Raw genomic sequence first — 22058 nt, 5'->3', positions numbered from 1 at the left:
AACACTAATTTTAGTAATACATTTATGCTTGGTAAGGTCAAGTACTTGGGTAAAATAGCAATAAGCATAGTATATGGCGTTTGGAGTCTTGAAGCATGGTCAGGCCCTTCTGAAGTTACAGGTAAGAAGAAATGAACAAAAATCAAATAAAGATCTCCATTATCTTTTTATTTGTTGCCGTCTGGATTCAGCACCTTTATTAAAGCACCTAATTTTTCTAAATTTTCCTATCCTTTTTGAATCAGGAAAATAACGCACCCTTTTTGCAAAACCGTTTTCCTCTCTTCCCACTTCCTATCCATGTGCCCTAAACTTGTCATTTCTTGATGCAAGTGCCATGCTTCTGTCACTCAAATGTTCTTCTAACAGCCTTTGTTAATGTAGCTTAGGTTTCTGCTTAGAGACTTCATGAGACAGAGCAATGTATTTCAGTTCGCATCTGTAAAAACAATTGCAGAGGGACAGAGTGATTTATTTTATCTGCAGTTACGAGTTCTGTAGCACAAGGAATTGAGTCCAGTGACTAGAAGTGGCCCAAGTCACAGAACCACAGGGTGCTGAGGCTGGAAGACACCTCTGGAGAGTTTCCAGTCCCATCCCCTGCTCCAGCAGAGTCAGCCACTGCGAGTTGTCCAGCACTGTGGTTAGCCAGGTTTTGAATATTTTGAATATGTGGGGGAGGTACTGTCTGCAAGAAACAACTTTCCCCAAAGCATGGAAAATACTTTAGCTCTTTCCAAGCTGCTATTAGTGACTGGGCTTTGGAAGCTCTTTTAAGCTTGAGGAGGAGATCTGGGACCTGTGGCTCTGCCGTTTGATGTTGGTTTGCCAGCGAGGGTTGTAACCAGAAGAGAATCACCAAACCTCCATACCATTACTTGGAGGGAAAGTGGTCACGTTGGTTATGGACATGCAGAATTATGAACTGTAAGAAAACAACCAAACTCTGCTACACAACTTGTCACTGGGCAGGTTGTGATTAAGTTGCCAAATATTTGATTTTATCTTCACTACTTGATTGAAGGGACTCACAGGAGTTCTTAGACCTTTTGTAACAATTGCATAGTTCACTTTTAGCCCTTCTCATTTCTGGATAAGCAGCTCAGCATTTGACAGGGCTGTTGCTATCGTGTTAATTCTCTAGCTTTGTGGTTGGCTTAGTTCTTCTGTATGCTTTCTGCTGATTTAGAGCTATTTGTTCTGTGCTCTTATTCCTTCATCAAATCTTGCTTATAGCTAATGTTGAGATTCCCATTTTCTACTTTTTACTGCTCAAAGAGGCAATAAAAGTTGTCCAGTGCCTGGGAAACAGACAAGCAGAATTACCCAAACTGTGCTTCAAAATATGTTTGGCTTTTTTTCTTCCAGTGAATGACTTGTTTTACCATGTTCTGTTAAAAAACCCCCACATGACTACAGTTATTTAAGTAAATAGTTTTGAGTCAAATTGTGACCTTGTATGCTTTTTTCCTTGTTTATTTAAAATATTAAATTGCCACTTTTGGGTGTAAGGAATACTTACTAATTCAAATATTAAAATAAATCACAGATTAGTCTAGAAACTATTTTCTAGCAATCAGATCAGAAAAAGATTGGGCCGCATAATTGTGTAACTTTTTCTGTACTGTATTTTCATGATTGGTGCAAATGAAGTAACTTTTCAGGGAAGTAGCTTTTGGATCACTGTAAAAAAAATAAATATGATCGTTACAAGGGGAGTCTTGTGCATCTTTTTGAAGAGGAAATAAATCTTTTTATTGGTTGCAGCGGAGACTTTGCTGACTTTATTCCCATCAGATACATTAGTGAACACTCCAGATGTGCAGAAAGCAGACACTCCACAGATGTAAAAAATTATCTTTGTTTTTTTGGCTGATTTACAGTTGTTATTTGTGTTTAGGCTGTATTTATTTTAGGCAGGAAAGGGTTTCATTCTTCTGAACAGAACTCGACAAAAAAAGGTTTTGTTTTCTCTTGCTCTGCAGAGAAACCAGCCTTGAAAAGCAGCATCAATAGGTGAGTGCTTATAGGAGGAACAGGGTTTGAAACCAACTGTGTGGGATTTAATTTCATGAGACTCCAGGCAGGGCTAATTATAAACTGCTGCTTGGCAGTGGGAGTAAACATCCCATCTGTATTGCCTGACGCAGAGGGATCTTTCCTGCAAACCTCTGCCCTGGCTGAGAGGAGTAGTACAGTTTTGAGTACGTTCCTCCACCCGCAGCAAGTTGTTTTTCATGTTCCAGGTTCTCCATTTAAAACTTTAGAAAGGCAGTTCTTACAGCAAAGTATGGAGAACCAAGTCACCTTTCTGCCAGGCTTTTTGAGATTAAATTGCTCCTCTTGGAGATGCTGGAAAATAACTGTCAGAATGTGAGCTGAGCAGCAGAAGTCTTTTATTGTAGGTAACTAATGCTGGTGGGGCAAAACCTGGATTGGAATCAAGTGCTGGTAAGCTTAAAAAGCAGTTGTAAGGGATGTGATGGCTTTGCTCAGTTATTTAGTGTTTCATGAACAAGTTTCAATGTGTTTGCCTTCCTGTGTTTTCTCTAGTTTCTGTTATGGTTAGGTGTTGAATATTTTTCCTCCTCCTGGTTTTAGTCCCCCAAGGGGAAGGAGTACAAGACATGGGAGTATAAAAATCCAGTTTCTCAGCTGGAATTTGGAGAAACTGCTTTTTGCCTGATTGCCCAAGAATTTATGCCCTTGTGGCTACCAGCATCCTCATACTCCGAGAGGGCTGCCAAACCTTGTGTAAACTCTACAGAGATGAGAGGCCTCCTTGAGCTTGAGATTTTTGCATATTTCATGAAAACGAGCAGCTAGGCAGCAGGGCAGACACAACTTGGGCAATCACCAACTGTAACAAATTTAACAAGAGCAAGTGCAGGATTCTGCACCTGGGATGGGATAATCATGGTTATACGTACAAACTGGGGGACAGGAAGCTGGAGAGCAGCCCTGCGGAAACAGACCTTGGGGTTTGAGTTGTTGGCAAGTTTAACATGAGTCAGCAGTGTGCCCTGGCAGCCAAAAGGGCCAACCTTGTCCTGGGGTGCATCAAGCACAGCATACCTATCTGGTCAAGGGAGGCGATTGTCCCACCCTACACTGCACTGGTGCGACCCCACTTCAAGTAGTGCATGCAGTTTTGGGCACCACAATATAAGGACAACAAATAGTTGGACTCAATGATCTTAAGGGTCTTTTGTAACCTAAATGATTCTATGAAACTATTAGAGTGTGTCCAGAAGAGGGTGACTAAGATGGTGGAAGACCTCGAGGATAAGACTTATGAGGAGCAGCTGAGTCACTTGTTTTGTTCAGCTTGGAGAAGAGAAAGCTGAGGGGTGACCTCATCACGGTCTACAACTTCCTCAAAGGGGGTATCAGAGGAGGAGGTGCTGATCTCCTCTCTCTGGCGACCAGTGGTAGGACATGAGGAAATGGAATGAAGCTGCATCAGGGGAAGTTCAGATTGGACATTAGAAAAAGATTCTTCACAGAGAGGGTGGTCAGCCACTGGAACAGGCTTCCCTGGGAAATGGTCACAGCACCAAACCTGTCAGAGTTCAAGGATCATCTGGATGACGCTCTTAGTCATATGGTTTAGTTTCAGACAGTCCTGTAAGGAGCAGGGAGTTGGACTTGATGATCCTTATGGGTCCCTTCAAACTCAAGATGTTCTATGATTCTATGATTGTAAGTTAGTCAGCCACTAATGGAGTGGCAGGTAGCGTCCAGCGGTGGGACAGGGACAAGCTGACCGCTGCCACCTGGTCCATAGGCCTACAACTGGAAGACCAGCTGCAGCACATGGGCTCTGTGGCACTCTGTGATGCCCTGGGAAGGGAGAGAGGGAAGGAAGGAGGAGAGCACCAGCAGTTGTAGAAAAACAAAATTCAAGCAGTCTGTTGCTCAAGTCAGAAAGTTATGTTTGTGGTGATTAATCACAAGCCTCCTTTCTTGGTGTGTCGCCATACACGTGACTAACGGAGGAACTTTCCAAAGCTCGTGTCGGTTTCTGCAGTGGAATGTAAATATGACTAATCTAATACCATAGCAGTAAGTGTCTGGGAGCGGTGATGTGTCTTTGCAAAGAACTCCTATTTGCGTAGTTACTTGGCTCACTTGAACACCCTCTAGCTCATCAGCTTTTCAAAAGCTTATGTTTGCTCTTTTGTTTTACCTGCTGGTTTTCCCCCACCTGACACAAACTGTGCAGGTTACTGGGGACAGCCTGCTGCAGATCTGTCTTGAGATCCTGGTTTTTGAGCTATGGACATGGAAGGAAAACAGTGTAGACACTTCTGAAATATTCTTGAACCTGCTCATGCCCTTAGGAGCTAATTAATACCTGCTGTATTATGCTTCATATACAATATAATATCTGCTTTATTTGCAATTATCTTTGCTTAGACTAAGAAAACTCTCATAAACTTGGTTACTCTGGGTGCTCCTTAAACCTGTAGGGAGTGCAGCATATTCTTACTGACTCTTTCTTCTTGGGTCCTGATGCTGCCTTTATTCTGATCCTGTAGCTTTATCTCTGTTTCTTCCCTGGAAGCAGCTGAATCCCTGGTACTGAGCCTCTCTCCTTTCAGGTTAAGTAATTGAACTTCTAGTTTAGTTGGATCCACCTATACTAAGCTTGAGCGAGTACAATTGTAAAAGCAAGTTCTTTAAAGACATATGAAAGTTTGTCATGAACAGTGGAGAAACACCCAGTCTTTACTGGGAAAGCAGACTGCCAGCACTTCAGAGTATAGATTATTGTAATGAGTTTCATAAGCTAGGTTCCAACATTTCTGCTACCATTATTGAGATAAGTAATGTGTTAGAAGAGCCTGACATCTTGCTGCGTGCTTGGAAAACAGAGTTGTGGTTGCAGAATATTGAATCATTCCAGTCAATATAGCAGTTTTTTTCTTTTATTAACTCTCAGATTTGCCTGTTGCTCTCTCAGAGCATGTCTTGTGTGAGATTGGCGGTCAGCAGTCTCATCCTAAATTATTTGTCCATGAAGATCATGTGTGAAAGCAGTCCCTTAAAATAGCAATGTCACTGAATGCACACTCTTTTACGCTGGTTTCCTCCTTTTGGGGGAAACCACTGCAGCTGGAAGTGTTTAGAGTTCTCAGAACGTTTCATGGTGGCAGTGGGTGACTTTTCAAATAACCTCTTTTCTGCTCCAGGTAAAACTTCTGCTGAACCAAAGCATAATGTTGAGTAAATGTGCTTGCTTTTCCCTCTGCCACTCATTGTAAAAAGAAATAGTGGTCTTGAAATACATCTGCCAATGTAATATTCATTGACTTAGTGGTATATCTTTAACCTTGAGACAGATGGTGTTAGCAGGTGGTGGTAGTCCATCCTCTGGTTCCTACCGTGGTGTTTTGAGTGTTTTGAGGAGCATGCGTTTTCAACAGATCCTTCTGCTTGCCTTCTTAGAGTTAGACTAGCAAATATCTGATCAGGTCCTGTCGTAGGCATTTCTCCCTGGAGAATAGTATAGATAGTGTAGTAGAATAGTGTAGTCTGAGAGATGTATATATTTGAGAAAACAAACAAACCAGAATTCAAGTTTGAGGAACAACTATGCAAACACCTGTTTAAATTTCTCTTGAGTGTTTTGACCTTTTTTGGCTGTTAATATGGAGGTTTCTTGGTGTAGTCTAAACAACAGGGTGACTTCAGAGGTAACTGAGATTTGGGTCTTAACAATTGCTCATTTTACCAAGGTTTTTAAGATTGTATTGCAAGATGATGTAGGCTTCAGATAAACAACCTGCAAATATTTTGCATTCTGTGAAACAGTTTTTTATGAGCTAAGTATCTAGAAGAGCTTATGGTCTCCACCTGGAGTGCATAACAGCAAGTAAAATATCTTCTTGCGTTCTGTTCAAGATCTATACCTAGTAACTTTATCCAGGAGGTTATAAATGCACCTTGCTTATGCACCGAAATAAAGCCATGAATTGCCTCTGCTTTCGTGAAGGGGTCTGTCACTGACCAGGCAGTGCTACCTCCCTACTTGGCTGTGAGCAAGGTGGTACTCAGTTCGAATGTTACAGTATGGAAATCGCTGCTGAGGCTTCAGATTTCAGTTTCTGCTGTAGCAGTTCATTTGTCCAGGCTGAAGACTGGCTTGAAGGATGTTTTCAGGAGAACTGCAAGCTTGCCTTTGATTTTTTTATTCCAGTTCTCATGCCTTGCTTCCATATTAAAAAAAATAAAAATGTATCTTAGTCTCATTTCTTCTCGGGAAAAAAAATGGCATTATTAGTGCAGTTATCTGAGAAGGAAGAGAGATTTCAATTTTGACCTCAGTTGAGATGAAAGGTGTTACCAAGTATATGAGCATCTGTCATTCCTAGAACTAGACTCGTGAGTTGTCCTTGTCTTGGCTTGGCCTGCCATGTAAGCAGAAGGAATGTTCTGCTTGTGGTTTGATTTTTGATGTTTGTTTTTTATTCATCTCTTCAGACTTTGCAGTGGCCAGTTCTCATTCCTCTTCTGTAGCTACATTCTTAGAGGAAAAACCAGATGCATCAATGCTTTATGCCTGTAATGTCTGAATTAAGGTAGCTCTGATTAGAATTAACTTCTATTCTGTCTGGCTTGATACTCAATAGTTAGAAAAAGTCTTCCAGTTTCTTTGGGGTTGGAGCAGTATATTTGGATGTCTTTTTCTTGAATAGCTGGTATCTACTTTCATGCCTCTTTCTTTTTCCATGCTCCAGTGAAAGCAGGAATGATGAACTATCAGAAATATCCCAAGCAGTTGTTTTAGCTGTTCATTTATCTTACAAGCCTCTGCTGCTGAGATCACACTACTGTATTCCTGCTGTGAAACCAGTTTGTATCATGAATATATTGAGTTAGTGTGTTTGCAGTTGGCTGGGTAAGCAGCAGTAGCTCTCGCAACTGACCTAATACAGCAAGAGACACTGTTCTTTTCCTAAGGGTGGAAAATGAAGGTTAATCTACCTGGAGTGGAGAGCTCATTGTGGTGACAGCTGCATTTAGCTGTCTTTTAAGAAGTTGAAGAGTCTGCTCTGGATCATCTGTGCTAATAACTTAACCACCTTTATACTGTTACTGTTTGTTAGAGGAAAAGATAAGTCCTATAAAACCATGAAAATTAATTTTTAATGCCAAGGTATGAAATCCATTATTCAATCATATAACTTTATACTGGCCTTTGCACTCCAAGGCTCTTCTTCACACTTGAATCTTGTAAATTCTTGTGAACTGGAGCTGTGCCCTTGCTCATTTTTTTGTTCAATGGAAGGAAGGCTAGGAAAGAATATGCTGTGGATGCCACTAAGAAAGCAGGCAATAGCAGTGTCAAGAATAAAGGATTAAGTGCATTATATTGACTGTAGGAATATATGTTCTGGCCCTCCAGATCCTTTCTATGGAGACAGTATTTCGTGCTGTTCCTTTTTTTTCCAAGAGACATGTGGATGGTGGTCTGGGGAAATAGAAAGTCTGTCTTCAGCTCTAACTCAAACTATTCTTTTAGTTTGATGCAAGAAGCAGAAAACATACCTCAAAATAGATCAGAGATGTGTTTATGACTGTAATAAGTGTTGGTTTTGAGTAAGAAAAAAACAATCTTCTTACTGTTGCTTTCATCTTTTACAGGTGATGATAACGACTTCAGCTTAGAAGATGCACTTGGTAATTATTACACTCTTGCAAATTGGGAGGCAGGTGGGAAAATAGCAGCTTCTTTTTTGACTTGTTTATTTCTGAGTATTACCGTGTGACCGAGCATGACACCTTGCTCACTGGGGTTTGTTTAAACCTCAGTGGAACAATTCAGCTATGGGTATGTCAAAATGTTGACCATGTAGAACTAAAATTTGTCTTTGAGAACACTCAAGGATTCCTCTTAAGGGGAAATGTCTTGCTGTGTAGACTTGATCTTGTGCTTTTCATTGTGTAGACGTAGGCTTATGTTTGTCCTTCATGTATGTTCTGAATAGTGTATTAAGTGGTATTTAAACTTTTTTTTTCTAACCATCCTTGACAGAAACTACAGAGAAGCCTCTTCCATCTCGGAAGCCACCACCATCAGATTTTGGTAAGATCTAATTGGCTCAAAGACAAAGACTTTACTGTGAAGTCAAGTGCAGTTGTACATACTAATTTGAAAGCCTGAATTTTTCAATGTAGTGGCACACAGAGATGTGATATTTCTATAAAAGAAAGCAGTTCCCTAGTAGCAAAATGGTTTCTGCTTTTTGGAGCCTTCTAGTGCTTTCACAAATTTACTTTGTGATTTCACAAGCTTAAAGACCCTATGAGAATCACTTCTGTTGGCTTTCAGTCTGCATGTTTTGAGCTTGCTCACCTTGAGCAAGGTGACATTGACATGTCCTGTGATCACCAAAGCAGCATGTAGGTTGGCAGGTAATGCTTGGTAACTCTGTGGTGCTCTTCCAAGGGCCACTGTTGAATGAGCATGCCATTATATGCTTGGTGAAAACATTGTGAGGAGCGTTTTGTGTAAAAATAGTCTAAAGCAAGTTCAGTTTTTGCATTACATTTAAAATTTCATTTCCTTCTTTGTAGATGATTTTAGCTTGGAACATGCTCTTCATCCTGGTAAGTATCATGTTTTCCAGGATACTGCTCAGAGGTACTTGGTACAATGTCCATCTGTCCTTTATTAACTAAATGTAATAAGGGCACTGAGTTGATTAAGGTAACAGACTTCAGATAAAAATAATTGCAGTCTAGTTACATTATTTACCTTAATTTTCAAGGGTCTGGATGGCAAAAACTGTATGTATTTCACTAATTTCTTAGGCAAGTCCTACTTGTTTCATTGCTGTGTCTTCACTAGATGGCACTAATTCCATAAACTATTACTTATGGAAGTAGTTTTTAAATCTGAAGTAGTAGTACTTTCCAGGAAGTAATTTTAGTAGCACAAGCAAACATTAATCTGTTTGAAGTAATATGAGGGAAGGTACTCTTTCTAATGTGCTTCAGCCCGGCAGTGTGGGCAGCAGCAGAAATTGCAGTAAAATGTGCATCCAGTTAGGCAGATTTTCAAGTACCATCACTAGAGCTGTTGCAGTAAGGACAGCTTTCCTAACACAGGGCGTACAGCTGTAGGACAGCAGCGCTGATTGCTGCTCTGATTTAGCCCTTTGAAGTTTTGTCTCTCTTAAAGCAGTCTGTTTCCAACTGCTGACAATTTCGAAAACAGAGTTGGCTAATCGAGAAACAATTGGCTGAATGAACCAGTGAAGAGAGAGGATCCTTTATAGGATGGAAAGCCTAAGTTGGGGTCTTAGAACTGTGCCCTGGAGGTGCCTGCATCTTTGAATGTGCAGAGAGGCTAAGGAGACTTGATCTGACACTGAACTAGGTGGGCGTGTTGATCTGCTTGAGGGTAGGTTGGCTCTGCAGAGGGATCTGGACAGGCTGGACCGATGGGCTGAGACCAATGGTATGAGGTTCAACAAGGCCAAGTGCCGGGTCCTGCACTTGGGTCACAACAACCCCATGCAGCGCTTACAGGATTGGGGCAGAGTGGCTCAAAAGCTGCCCGGCAGAAAAGGACCTGGGGGTGTTGGTGGACAGCCGGCTGAATATGAGCCAGCAGTGTGCCCAAGTGGCCAAGAAGGCCAACAGCATCTTAGCCTGTATCAGGAATAGTGTGGTGAGCCGGACTAGGGAAGTGATCGTCCCGCTGTACTCGGCACTGGTGAGGCCCCACCTCGAGTACTGCGTTCAGTTTTGGGCCCCTCGCTACAAGAGGAACATTGAGGTGTTGGAGCGTGTCCAGAGAAGGGCTACAAAGCTGGTGAGGGGTCTGGAGGACAAGCCTTATGAGGAACGACTGAGGGAGCTGGGGTTGTTTAGCCTGGAGAAGAGGAGGCTGAGGGGAGACCTTATCACCCTCTACAACTACCTGAAAGGAGGTTGTAGAGAGATGGGGGCTGACCTCTTCTCCCTGGTGACAAGTGATAGGACGAGGGGAAACGGGTTCAAGTTACGTCAGGGGAGGTTTAGATTGGATATTAGGAGACATTTTTTCACTGAAAGGGTTATTAAACATTGGAATAGGCTGCCCAGGGAGGTGGTGGATTCACCATCCCTGGAGGTGTTTAAAAAAAGGGTAGATGGGGCACTTAGGGACATGGTTTAGAAGTGGTTTTTGTCAGGGTACGTTAGTGGTTGGACTTGATGATCTTAAAGGTCCCTTCCAACCTCAGCGATTCTATGATTCTATGACTAGTGCTAGAGCTGGGAGGAGGCAAGACCACGCAACATCAAGGTGAAGTAGCACAGAGAAGAAATGGGCCGCTGGATTGGTTCAGCTGTTGGTGAAAACACAGTTTTAGAAAACCAATGCTGATGTGTTAATTTGGTGTGAGTGACAAAGAGTGTGACCAAACAGTACAAAAATAATTACTAAGATCACTCATTTTCCGATTTTGTGGCGAGCTAAATGAGGTGTCACTCTGGGGACCATATTTGTAGTTCTGTTGTGTGTATCTGTTTGGGGTTTTCTTAATTTTTTTTTCTAAGTGAGGTACCAACCTTTATTATTGGTTAAAATCTGGCAGTTTTAAAAGAGGAAACAACCAAGTAATCTGTACCTGGTAGAAAAATTTAAAGTAGTTCAGTGTTTGAAATCAGATAAGCAAACTAAAATGCTGCATAACACTTGAGTTCTTCTGTATATGCTCAGTTATAACAAGGGTCTGACATACAGGCTAATGTAGCAGAAACACTGTTAATTGCATTAAAATACAACATTTAACCTAAAATAACCAAACCAATACAGCACTAGTGAATGAAAGGAAAGGAATATGTCACAGGGAAGATTTGATAACATTTTTTAGGTCAGATAGTCTTTCAAGGTCGCTATACGCTCTGCTTTTGGTCTCTTCACACTAGTAACTTTGCTTACTTTATTCTAACTCTGTTTGCCTACAGATGACCCCAAGCCAGGTCCGCCTGCAAATCCTAGAGACACTGGTAAGACTAACCTAACAGGAATTTCTGAACAGTACAAAAGTATTTGTTAATCATTCCTGTTCCCTTTCAAAGTTACTGTATTGTAGTCTGCTTTTGATATCTTAACCTTTTTCTGTTTTTTTTTTTTTTTTTCCCCCGAATTTCTCTTTTGTGTGTAGATAACCCCAAGCAAGGTCCACCTGCAAACCCTAGAGACAGTGGTAAGGCTTCTAGCATAAACTCCTCAATCTTGATGTGGTTTTACTATCTCAGTTAAACTTCTAATACTTACTCCTCGTTAGTTGGCTGCTATGTATGTCAGATGTTGCACTGGGTAAACACTGAGGATTGAGGAAAAATTGTCTTGCAAATAAGCTTTGCAGCAGTCTTGAAATTCCATAATAGACCTGTTGAGTCGCTTTCACTTAAAAGCAGGAGTGTGTGGGGAGGAGGAAGGATGGATCAGAGTATGTGTGCTTGGGGTAATGCTGTTCTTGGCTGTCTGTGGTGGAGCACCTGTGTATTGGATTGATTCCTTTCATCTTTACAAACTGAATCCCTGCTAGTCGTGCTAAAAAGTCAGTAGGAACCACCCGTGAACGGTATTCTTAAGGCATCTAAATTGAAGGTAAAACTCAAAGTTAAAGGGTTATTTTTTTCAGTTTTTCTTTTAAAGGCCCTAGTTAAGAAATAAAATTCTTTTCTTTTTGAAAGGTAGGCTTAAAATACATGTCCTTCCCTGCCTGTTGTGCTATAGAGGTCTTCTCTGTCTTCGCCTAACTCAGAGAAAACAGATTTAGATGGATGCGGCTGTGATGATGCCATTATCCAGGAATGTGGTAGTAAGGAGTCCCTAACTGAAACACAAACCTTGGTTCTTGTTCCTTCTCCTGCCTAATTTGCGGCAGATACTTGAATTCTGAGGTCTTGCATGCCTCAGTACAGTGCTTTTGCCACCCAACTAAAACATCCTCTTATGCAGTGCTTTCAGTTTTGGTGCTTGAAACAGACTTGCTCTGCATAAACTAAAGATTGATTTGGCAGCAGAGGGAAAGGGGCCCCGTGAGGTAGGGTCCAGTGGAAATGGAGAGGGACTGGTTCAATGTCCTGCAGTAAATCAGAGGAGGGAATTATGTTTGGATCTTTCCATTGTCAGGCAAATATTGCAGCCACTGGACTATGACATGTTGAACATTTGTTTTGGTTTTTTTTTTCCTCCCCTTTAGCTACTGTGTTGTAGAGGTTCAAAAGACTGGTTGTGACTCAGAAACCCAACTCTGAGGAAATATTCATGGCTGTAGCCTTGAAAAGAAAAGGTCCTTTCCTGTCCCCGTCCTTTCTGTGCATTAACAGGACCGTGAGACTCGGGCCGTTCCATTAACTAGCTTAGAGGGCTTCTTGCTTGCTTAGCCTATGACTTGTGCAGTACTGCCTGCTCTTGGACGCTGCCTTCTCTCAGTTGTTCAGGAAGTCCAGAGGCAGCAGTGCTGCTGTCAAACTGTACAGTACCGACGTCAAGGGGCTTGAGGTTGGGAGGGCTTTTGAAACATGAATGTGTTGTGACTATGACGCTGAGCCTAAAACCACCACCAACTCAGCTGAACGATCTAGAGAAAACGTCCATGTCCTTATGTGCCTTGAGGTGTCTTTTCACTGAACTTAAAACATGTAAGATAACATTATTTTTACTTTTTTATAGGCAACTTTGATGATTCAGATCTGTCTGATGGCAGTTTACCAAAGGGAGGTGGCGGTGGTAGTGGCAGCAATGGTAAGACAGTAGGTTGTGCTTCATATTGATCCTATGGGCTGCCTGAGCTTTTGATAAAAGCTTGCTCACAAGCTGGTTAACACAGTCTAACTTGTAACACCTTTGGTTCCAGTGTCTGAAACTTAAGAGCATACTTCAAAAGCAATGTGTTCTGTCTCTGCCAAAAAACCCCAGATAATTAAGAGCTAAAACTGGTCTGGGAACCTTCAGTGATTTTTCGCTGTTATTCTAAGAAAGATGGGTTTTAAAACTGAGATGCGAATGTGGTACTTACTTTAAAATTCACCACAAGTATATTTTTTAAAGTCATCCAGGTGTTATTTTCAGATCTTCTGTGACATGCTCTCAGTTTCTTTTAGTTCTTGTGGTTAGGAAGTCCAAGGGTGGGCCAGAAGAGGGTCCGCCTTGCGTTCTCAAAGATTTCATCTGTCCCACAGGATGAATTGATCCTTAGACTTCCAAGTGATGTAGGTTATATGTAAACTGAGCAGTATAAAAACAAAATTTGTTTTGAGTAATCTGCCATGTCTAATTGTTACGGCGCAGCTCAGTACAGGGGTGGTCATGGGGACCAAGCTGCAGTAATGGCCATCATTAGGATGGGGTTAGTTGTCCCTGTGTGCATTACTGCAACTTTACTATTTCCAGGTCAGTTAGGTTAAGTATCTTGATGTGAAGTTGAGATGCGCTGCTGGTTACTGACTTCTTCAGAGAGTTGTCCCAGACGGAGATTACTGATGCTAATTTTTTGTGAATCTTTCACCTTCCAAGGTTCCTTTGGGGCAGTAACTTGAAACTTGGCAGGGGCAAGAAGCATCTGTTGCGACTTGTGCTGTATTTCCATCTGCAGAGGTTCCTGCTTCAGTGGTGCAAGTTGCATAGTGCCGAATAAGGATAGTATTTATGGAACTCTGTCTCGTTTGCTAAAAGAATTGCAATAATATTTAGTAAATGAGGCTGGGATTTTAGGAAAAGATAGTTGGTTCCATGGAAATACAATTGAATGCTACTCTGAAATCATATGCCGTTCCTCTCCACTGAGTATTCGGTGGTGGTGGGTGAGTTCATTAAACCAGATTTAGCAGGGGCGCTGTGCTCATTTTGTAGAAGTGCTGAGCACCTAAGGCTGAAGTTGGCATCACCATGAGCTGTGCTTGGAAAATACAAAGTTTGAGTGCCAGAGAACTTAGCGCTGCATAGATACAATAGGTGGTTGTAATTTTGCATGATTAATTGACAAAAAGATTGTCAATTAGGATACAACTGTTCTTTAGAAATGTAAAATCTAAACCTTTCGTTCATTTTTACAGAACGAAAGGGCCCAAGTCCAAATAATGGTGAAACAGCTAACGGTAAAAAAATTATGATGGTTTCTGCATGTCTGAAGCTTGGTTTTTGGCTTTTTCTATATTGCTAGTATTCTGCTAGGATGGTCACTGCTTGGTAGTGGGTTTCAGCTTAAAAACTTTCATGGATGCATTCATAATTACTTACTTTCAAGTGATGCATTCATAATTCTTTAAAATCTCTATGTTGCAAATGATTCAAAAGTGTTAAAGTCTCAGAGATACTGGTGTAGTGATTGCATGCGTACGACTTGGATTTGGCTGTGAAAGGGTACCTTTTTTTAATTGGTGGAACTTACAACATGCATGCTTCAGTTGTTTAACAATAGACATTGCTAAGAAATCAATGGTTATAAAATTAAGGGTATTAAATTTTTATTATTCACAAAGACAGAAAGAGTTGATTGCTACAGTTCCGTGTAATAATTTCAGTTCATTGTTTTTTGGAAGCGTTCACAAAATTTACTTTGAGACAATACAAGTTTGAACATTGCTTTCAATTCTGAGAAATTTATACAAACCTCTTTTTTCAGTTTCTGAGGGAGCAATAGCTGGAATCATAAGCGCTGTGTTTGCTACTGTAGTTGGAGCAGTATCTAGTTTCATTGCTTACCAGAAGAAGAAACTCTGTTTCAAACAAAGCGGTAAGAATTCTAAATTATTTTTGTTTTCTACTGTCTAAAGAGATGTGGGTTTGTATTTATATGGGGGCTAGAAATTGATCTTACGCATAAGGTAGTTTTAATAGCACAGTGAATTTGTGTTCACAGAGGGTAACCTCTCTTACTAGTCATCTAAGACAGGGTGTCTGAAGAATGCCTTGCTCAAAATTTTTAGATTTTCACAAGCAGACAGACTTAAGGCTTTGCGGCTCTTAAAATACAAGCACTTCTTGCTAAAGAGTGAGAAGGAGAGACTGGAAGAAAACGTATCATTAAGGAAAACTGACTGGAGGTTGGGGATTAGAGACTCTTCTCATGATGGAAAGTACGTTGTCATTTCTAATTTTGTAAATCTTGTCTTTGTGTTTTCACGAGGTGCTTGCCTACATATGAGCTTTCTGACAGCTACACAGATGTTCATCCCCAAATAATTCTTTCTTCTGCAGTTTTCTGTTGCTTGCTATCAACTTCCATTCCACCTAAATAAGATAGAACTTGAATCATAAAACTTGGGGAATACTGTGGGCGATAGGTGGGGCAGAAGCTTTGTTTTTGCCTTTTCTTGTCTTTCTGGCTGGTTGGTGAAGGGAGACGATAGAGCAGCAATCCAGCCAGGCACTGGCTGGATTGTATTTTGGGAAGTTTGGAAACTGGGTAACATCCACCATGCATATTAAAGTTAACATGCAGGCAACACAAGGGAAACTCAACTACTGTCAGTGGCCCAGTTTTTTCAGTGCTGTTTCTTCTCTCAAATTATCTCTATTAATTAACGGCTCTGAAGATAAGAGAATTTGAATGCTAAACGTCTTTGTTTCCCAGCAGATGAAGAGAATGTGAATATGGATAGCCATCGGGGAGCACAATCTGAGCCACCTGGTAAGAGAAGAATCTAGACGGAAGATCAACTTTTTGGTGGGGATCCTATTAAACGCACTTTGTTGACATCTAACATAGTGGAAAAAATTACTTGCACTGTTTTGTTTTGTTTAAATTTTTTTTTTAACTACCATGACAACTAACTTAGAACAGAATTAAGATTTCAGTTGTGATAATATGGCCATTCTTCTGTAGGTTTTTTATTCTTTGAACAGATTGGTTTGTTGCCTTGAGTAGTCCTTGAAATGCAGGAGCTTACAGAAACTAAAGAACTGAATTTTCTCTGCAAAAGTGTTATTAAAGACAGTTATGAAAACACAAGCCTGCTCCTTTAGTGTGATACACAACTGCAATTAGCTGACAGGTGTTTTATTAGTTATGTTGTGTCTGATTGGAATCTCATGCCTTTTGGGATTGTAGACCTATATAGAACTCTGCAAGAATGCATATTAAAAAATGTTCGTAGTGTTTGGGCAGAGATGAAACTACACTGGAAGCAAGGAGGACTGAACTTCCCAGCATATTCTTGTAACTAAAACATTCTCTGTTGTGAACATAGAATGATTCTTGTATGAAAGAATCATCAAATAACAAATCTTTCTACCATGGTGACAGCTGCAGATGGATCTGTCTTAAAGCAACAAAAACCCTAACAACCTGACCTTCCAGGTATGGTTGTCGGGGGTACTTGGCTGATGGAACAGGTGATTAGTTCCAGGAAAGCCATAGACAGATCTGGAGGAAACAGCATAGGTGACAGTATAGCCCTTGTGACTGGTCAACAAAGGAAGAATCAGTACACCCTCATGCTGAGGTTTGTTGAGTGTCTTTGAAACACTGCATATTAAAATCTCAAAGCAGTATAAATTTGCAATATGTTCCTCTGTGAGCTTAGTCTATAACCTGCAGAAATAGTTGTGGTTTTTTTTGTAATTTAACAAACAAAATATTATACCTTATTTATTTCAGGTATTTCATCAGTTTGCTAAAAGCTTCCATCTGGCTCATGATCTTCATTATAAACATTTTTCCTTTCAGCTGTTAATTATGTAGAACTCTCAAGGAGAAAACATTTTCTTATGATTGGCTGTTGAAGTCAGGACTGGAGATAGGCAGGTATCCTCGTTTCAGCTATGCATTAGTGAGGCAAGCAGTATTGTTCAAAGACCTCTACCAAAGGGCAGTTAACGTGTGGGTTGGAGTCAGGATATGCTAAAATTTTGGCCAAGATTCAGCAGAACTCAGGTGTCAAATGCGTCAGGTGACATACTTTATTTTAATCAAAAAAGTCAAACCTGTGATGTTATCGTAGAATCACAGAATGTGTTGGGTTGGAAGGGACCTCTAAACATCCTCTAGTCCAACCCCCCTGCAGTAAGCAGGGACATCTTCAATTAGATCAGGTTGCTCAGAGCCTCATCAAGCCTGGCCTTGAATGTCTCCAGGGATGGGGCCTCCACCACCTCTCTGGGCAACCTGTTCCTATGTCTCACCACCCTCACTGTAAAGAACTTCTTCCTAATGTCTAATCTAAACCTACCCTGCTCTAGTTTAAAACCATTGCCCCTCGTCCTATCACTACATGCCCTTGCAAACAGCCCCTCCCCAGCTTTCCTGTAGGCCCCCTTCAGGTATTGGAAGGCTGCTATAAGGTCTCCCCAGAGCCTTCTTTTCTCCAGGGGGAACAATCCCAACTCTCTCAGCCTGTCTTTATAGGAGAGGTGCTCCAGCCCTCTGATCATCTTCATGGCCTTCCTCTGGACCTGCTCCAACAGGTCCATGTCCTTCTTGTGCTGAGGGCTCCAGAGCTGGATGCAGTACTCCAGATGGGGTCTCACGAGAGCAGAGTAGAGGGGGAGAATCACCTCTCTGGATCTGCTGGACACGGTCCTTTTGATGCAGCCCAGGATGCGATTGGCCTTCTGGGCTGCAAGCACACATTGTTGGCTCATGTCCAGCTTTTCATCCACCAGTAACCTCAAGTCCTTTTCCGCAGGGCTGCTCTCTATCACGTCATCCCCCAGCCTGTATTGATAACAATAATCATAAGTGATTACTCCTGCCTACACATTGATGCCATGTTTATCCCAAATTTCATACCTTTGTTATATTTTTCAGGCAAGGATGAGCATGTTTTGAGACAAGAAGCTGGGCCAGCATGGTCAGCATGGTGCTACTCCTGATCTAAGTTCTGGGAGTCAGCAGACATTAGCTTTGCTTTTGGTAATACAGTGTGTATGTACCTTACGTAGCTTTTAGTTAGAAGCAGTCTTGCATTAAGCCAGGTCAGATGGCATGGCAGAACAGGTTTGAGCTTTTCAAATTTTATGTAGGCTTATTTTTGACTTCCTGAAAATGTAGATAACCTAGGCTAGCACTTTTCTTTCAATAACCTGCTTTTTTCATCAGCTACGCAGGCTGTACTCCATTGCAGTTTTGTGGTTGCAAAAATGAAAGTCTGAAACTGCAGAAAGTGTAGATGGCTACGCAGATCTAATAGGATGTCGTTATTTGAGCGAGAAACCTGGGCTGTAATATCCCTTGGTATGCAGGGTGCTGGCTACACAGAATCAAGCGTCTGCTTACCTGAATTTATGCCACAGTTTCAAATGCCTACTGAAAATGTCTTTTGTCCACATATACTGCTACGTAGTAATACATAACTTAAAATGTATCCTACCTTGTACTAATCTTGAGTTGTTTTTTCACTTTTTAGTTCAGCGCACGCTTCTGGAGAACTAAAGTAAAGAAAACGTGATGAAGAACAGACCATTGAAACTGGATAGAGAGCCTGCATTCTGCCTGAAAGAAAAAAAAGGAAACAAAAAAAGCATAATAAAAAAAGCAGAGTCTGAAGTTGCATGAGAAAACAGTTCTTGTTTGAAACACCTCTGGGAATGTGACTTAGACCGGAGCACTTCTGTATGGTTAGCCCTGTGAAGCATTGTTGCACACCAGTATACGGCCTTAATGACAGGAGAGTAGAAATATGTTGTGCCTTCACATTCTTTCCTGGACAAATGGGTGTGTCTCAAGCGCATTCAGTATGTTAAACTTTTCCTTACTTCTCTAAAAACAATAAGCAATTAATATTTTGTTACACCATTGCTTTCAGGCAGTGCAGACATTTGTTTTAATATCCTGTACGCAGTGAGTGTACCAACCAAACAACTTGGTGTGTGGTGTGGGCACCTGAAAGCAAATGGCTCACTGCGTGTGGATAATGGATCTGGGTGTGGGTGCTGCTGGTACAATCTGTGTAGCTGCCTGGGTCAGCCACCAGGGAAGAGATACTTGTTCTTGAGCATCTGAGACAAAAATTCAGAGTTCTGTTTTTGCATTTTTTTCATTGCATCTGTCTGGTACAGATTCAGAATGCCCCAACCTAGTGCGGAACACCCAAACTAGTGCACACAGACCCTTCATCCTTTCTGGCTCTTCCTGCTTAGCGAGTACTGAGCTGGTCAGATGTGAAAAAGCCTGATTTGCAAATCAGAACTGTAATTGGATTTTATACGTCTGGTGAGATTGATGTTTGGCAGTTGCCTGAACAGTTGTGGATGAAGTATTGGGGAGTGTGAATTAACATTTTCAGAGTTCCATAACCAAAGATTTAAAAGAAAATAAGGTGATATTTTAAATTTGGAGGGCTTATCGTAAACACTTAAAAGACAAACACAGTACTACAATTTGAAAGTACGTAATAGCAAGACCGACCAGAACAACCCAGCCTCACTCCACAAGCATCCATTGAACGGTATAAATGGCATACGTGTAAAGAATGCTTTTGGATTTGTGAAGGATCGCCATTGGGTTGAGGACCATCCTCAACTGAAAGCACTTCTAAGCTTTGCTGTGGCTCTTGAAAGCCACAGGAAGGTTTCAAGGATCTGTGGAAACATGGAAAACTGCAGCTCATAACAGTTAAAGGACTAAGTCTGAAATAATAATTAGTTCTATCTGGAAGGAATAGTCTGACCGGTTCTTTTGGCTTTCATTCTAATTGTTTCCAATTTTCATGCAATTTTACAGTATGTCTTACTAATGTGCTTCAAGCCACCTGGCAAAGTTCTACAGAAAGATGGCATTTCATGGAACATCTTAGAAGTCATTATAAATTTGGATATTAAACATGTAAATATCTCTGTGCATTCAAATATGAATGTATGCCAAGGATAATTCATTTAAGAATTTCTTGTACATGTTTCTGAGCTTGCAACAAAGCTTGCATAGATTTTAGTATTTTGTTATGGAATTAATTTGTAAACCTCTTTTTGCCCAACTTCTGCTTTTAGTATAAAAGTGCTAAAACCTTTAAGCGTGTTTGAGGGTGGAAAATTGATTTTTATATAAACATTTGATCTCTGTAAATACAAAGAAATGAAATGACTACTTACCTGCATGAATAAACAGGTATCTCGTATCAATGCCAAGCGTAGAGAAAACAGAAATAAGGCAGCGTTTGTTAGGGATAGAATGGCAAGGGAAGCTCAAACTAGCTTTTAGCTAACCAGACTCTTAAATCCTTTTTTCCGCTTTTGCAAGCCTTAAAAATTACTTATTAAAACCTCCTATCAACATTGTGATTTTTCTAAAAATAAATTATACTGAAAAAAAAAATAAAATGTTTGTGTATTTTTCCTTTTCAGTAGCTCTAGAAATACAGAAATTTTGGTGCTTTACCAGGGAAGCAGCCTTCAAAGGGAGTTTGTCTTCCTGCTCCATCAGCAGTTCGGGTTTATTTCTCACAGACATTTTGATCATTTTAGAAGGAGGTTGGCCAGTAGCAACAAAACTGTGAGCTGCTTTCACAGGGTGCTTACCAATGCGGAGTGCGGAGAAGACGTCTGTCGCTGTGAAGGACAGGCATGGCTTTTGAGGAAGAACAACTGGATTTGGCTACACAGAATCTACTGAAAATATGCACCGCAATAGAAGGCTTAGTATGGGCAAACTTAACGGTCTTTGTGTTGAGGGGGAAGAAAGACTGGCTCCTGCCACCTAGGAAGAAAACGTTAAGAGAAGGCTTGAAATTTCAGGCTGTTCTTGTATAGTGAGCAAGAAACTGCCAATTTATGGGTTTCTGTTACTTAGCCATCGATAAGACACAGCAATTCACTTATTTTTCAGTTATCAGGGTATTAATTGCTATGTTGCTATTTGCCTCACTGCCCATTGAGACTTGATCTTGTGCCTTCCTAGCTCAACTGCTCTTGTGTTGCTTAATTAAATACCCAAATTCATTATTGCTCATGTTCATTGGGTCAAGAAACATTATCAGTTAACAGTTATTCATCGCCCTACTGAAGTATTTTTATGGTTATCTCCCATGGACCAGCTGCTCATCGTGGCCTTAGGGGCTGTCAGTGACTTTGAGATCCCAACTTGGGAATTAACGTTCTAGTTTCCATACAGGTTTTGATCAGACTGTGCAGCGGGAGGAAAAATTACTGTCCTTTCCAGGCCAAAACTGCACATTCAGACCTGGTGAGGTACCTTCACCATTAAGCTGAGATTAAACGGATGGCAACAAAGAACTCTGTCCCCGTCCTGTGGCACACCCTCTTCAGTCCTGGTTTTTCTCCAGTCTGCCTCCTTTGAGGAGGAAGAGGAGGAGTTCCCTTCAGTAATAGGAGGAAAAAGAGCAAAGCAGGATCTTCTTGTAGAGAGTATCACGTCACTTTAGCTTCTACAAGGGAGCCAAGGTGGCAGTTTAATTCGTGCTAGCTATCAGCGAAAGGGTCTGCTTGAAAAATGTTTTGAAGGTTTTCAAATGTGATGTCCATTTCAAATACTTACCTAAACTTATCCAAACAAACGAAGCGGGCTGTGGAAGTGAAAGCAGGCGATTCTTAAGCGTAAAATTTGGCAGCTTTTTACTGTAGCTCCTATTCATGCTCATTTCAATATCTGTGCCAGATTTTGAATGCTAAGGAAAACTCTTTAGTGCACTCAGCTTTCAGTGTACTTTGGGCTGAATTACCCTCCCAATTGCGCATTTCACTATTTTTCTTGCTAATTATTTTAGGCCGCTATCTAAACTGTACTATTCTGTGTGTTTTTCACTTGACAAGATTATGAAACAAACCGTAACCCTTTCATAAACTGAAAAGATTATTTTCTTTTCCCTCTTTTCTATTATATAGATATAAAAGACACATTTGAAAGAAAGTGAAGAGATGATTAGGAATAGGAAAAGTACTTGAATGGCGCAAAAATACACTTTTTTCCAAACCCTTACATTTGGAGTACTTTAAGAACCACAAGGATAAAATACTGAAATGCCTCTTCCTCCATCTGCTTGTGAGAAACCATCGAAATTATAACTAGCTTGTGATTGTATTCTTCCATTGCTGAGAAATTGTATCACTGATTCACTTGCATATTTGGCTTATATTTAAATTAATGGCTAAT

At 40.9% G+C, this 22058-nt stretch overlaps 1 protein-coding gene across 6 annotated transcripts in view; it reads left to right on the top strand.

Moving 5' to 3' along the window:
* The window catches only part of CD99 (CD99 molecule (Xg blood group)), a 34463-nt gene extending 14194 nt beyond the window's left edge, over positions 1 to 20269 (top strand). The window contains exons 2-11 of one of the 6 annotated variants that reach the window (XM_074607293.1): positions 7651 to 7686; positions 8042 to 8092; positions 8584 to 8616; positions 10966 to 11007; positions 11166 to 11207; positions 12686 to 12757; positions 14068 to 14109; positions 14637 to 14747; positions 15591 to 15644; positions 18361 to 20269. In XM_074607293.1, coding sequence (XP_074463394.1) covers positions 7651 to 7686; positions 8042 to 8092; positions 8584 to 8616; positions 10966 to 11007; positions 11166 to 11207; positions 12686 to 12757; positions 14068 to 14109; positions 14637 to 14747; positions 15591 to 15644; positions 18361 to 18386 — 509 coding nt within the window. In that variant the 3' untranslated portion in view covers positions 18387 to 20269. Of the gene's footprint in view, positions 1 to 7650; positions 7687 to 8041; positions 8093 to 8583; positions 8617 to 10965; positions 11008 to 11165; positions 11208 to 12685; positions 12758 to 14067; positions 14110 to 14636; positions 14748 to 15587; positions 15681 to 18360 lie in introns of all 6 variants that reach the window. The other 5 variants (XM_074607314.1, XM_074607284.1, XM_074607303.1 and 2 more) reach the window with 5 other exon arrangements.
* Positions 20270 to 22058: the final 1789 nt, after the last annotated feature.

Source organism: Larus michahellis, chromosome 1 (genome assembly GCF_964199755.1).
Source record: "Larus michahellis chromosome 1, bLarMic1.1, whole genome shotgun sequence".
Lineage (NCBI taxonomy): Eukaryota > Metazoa > Chordata > Aves > Charadriiformes > Laridae > Larus > Larus michahellis.
This window is presented reverse-complemented; position numbering and strand designations above follow the sequence as displayed.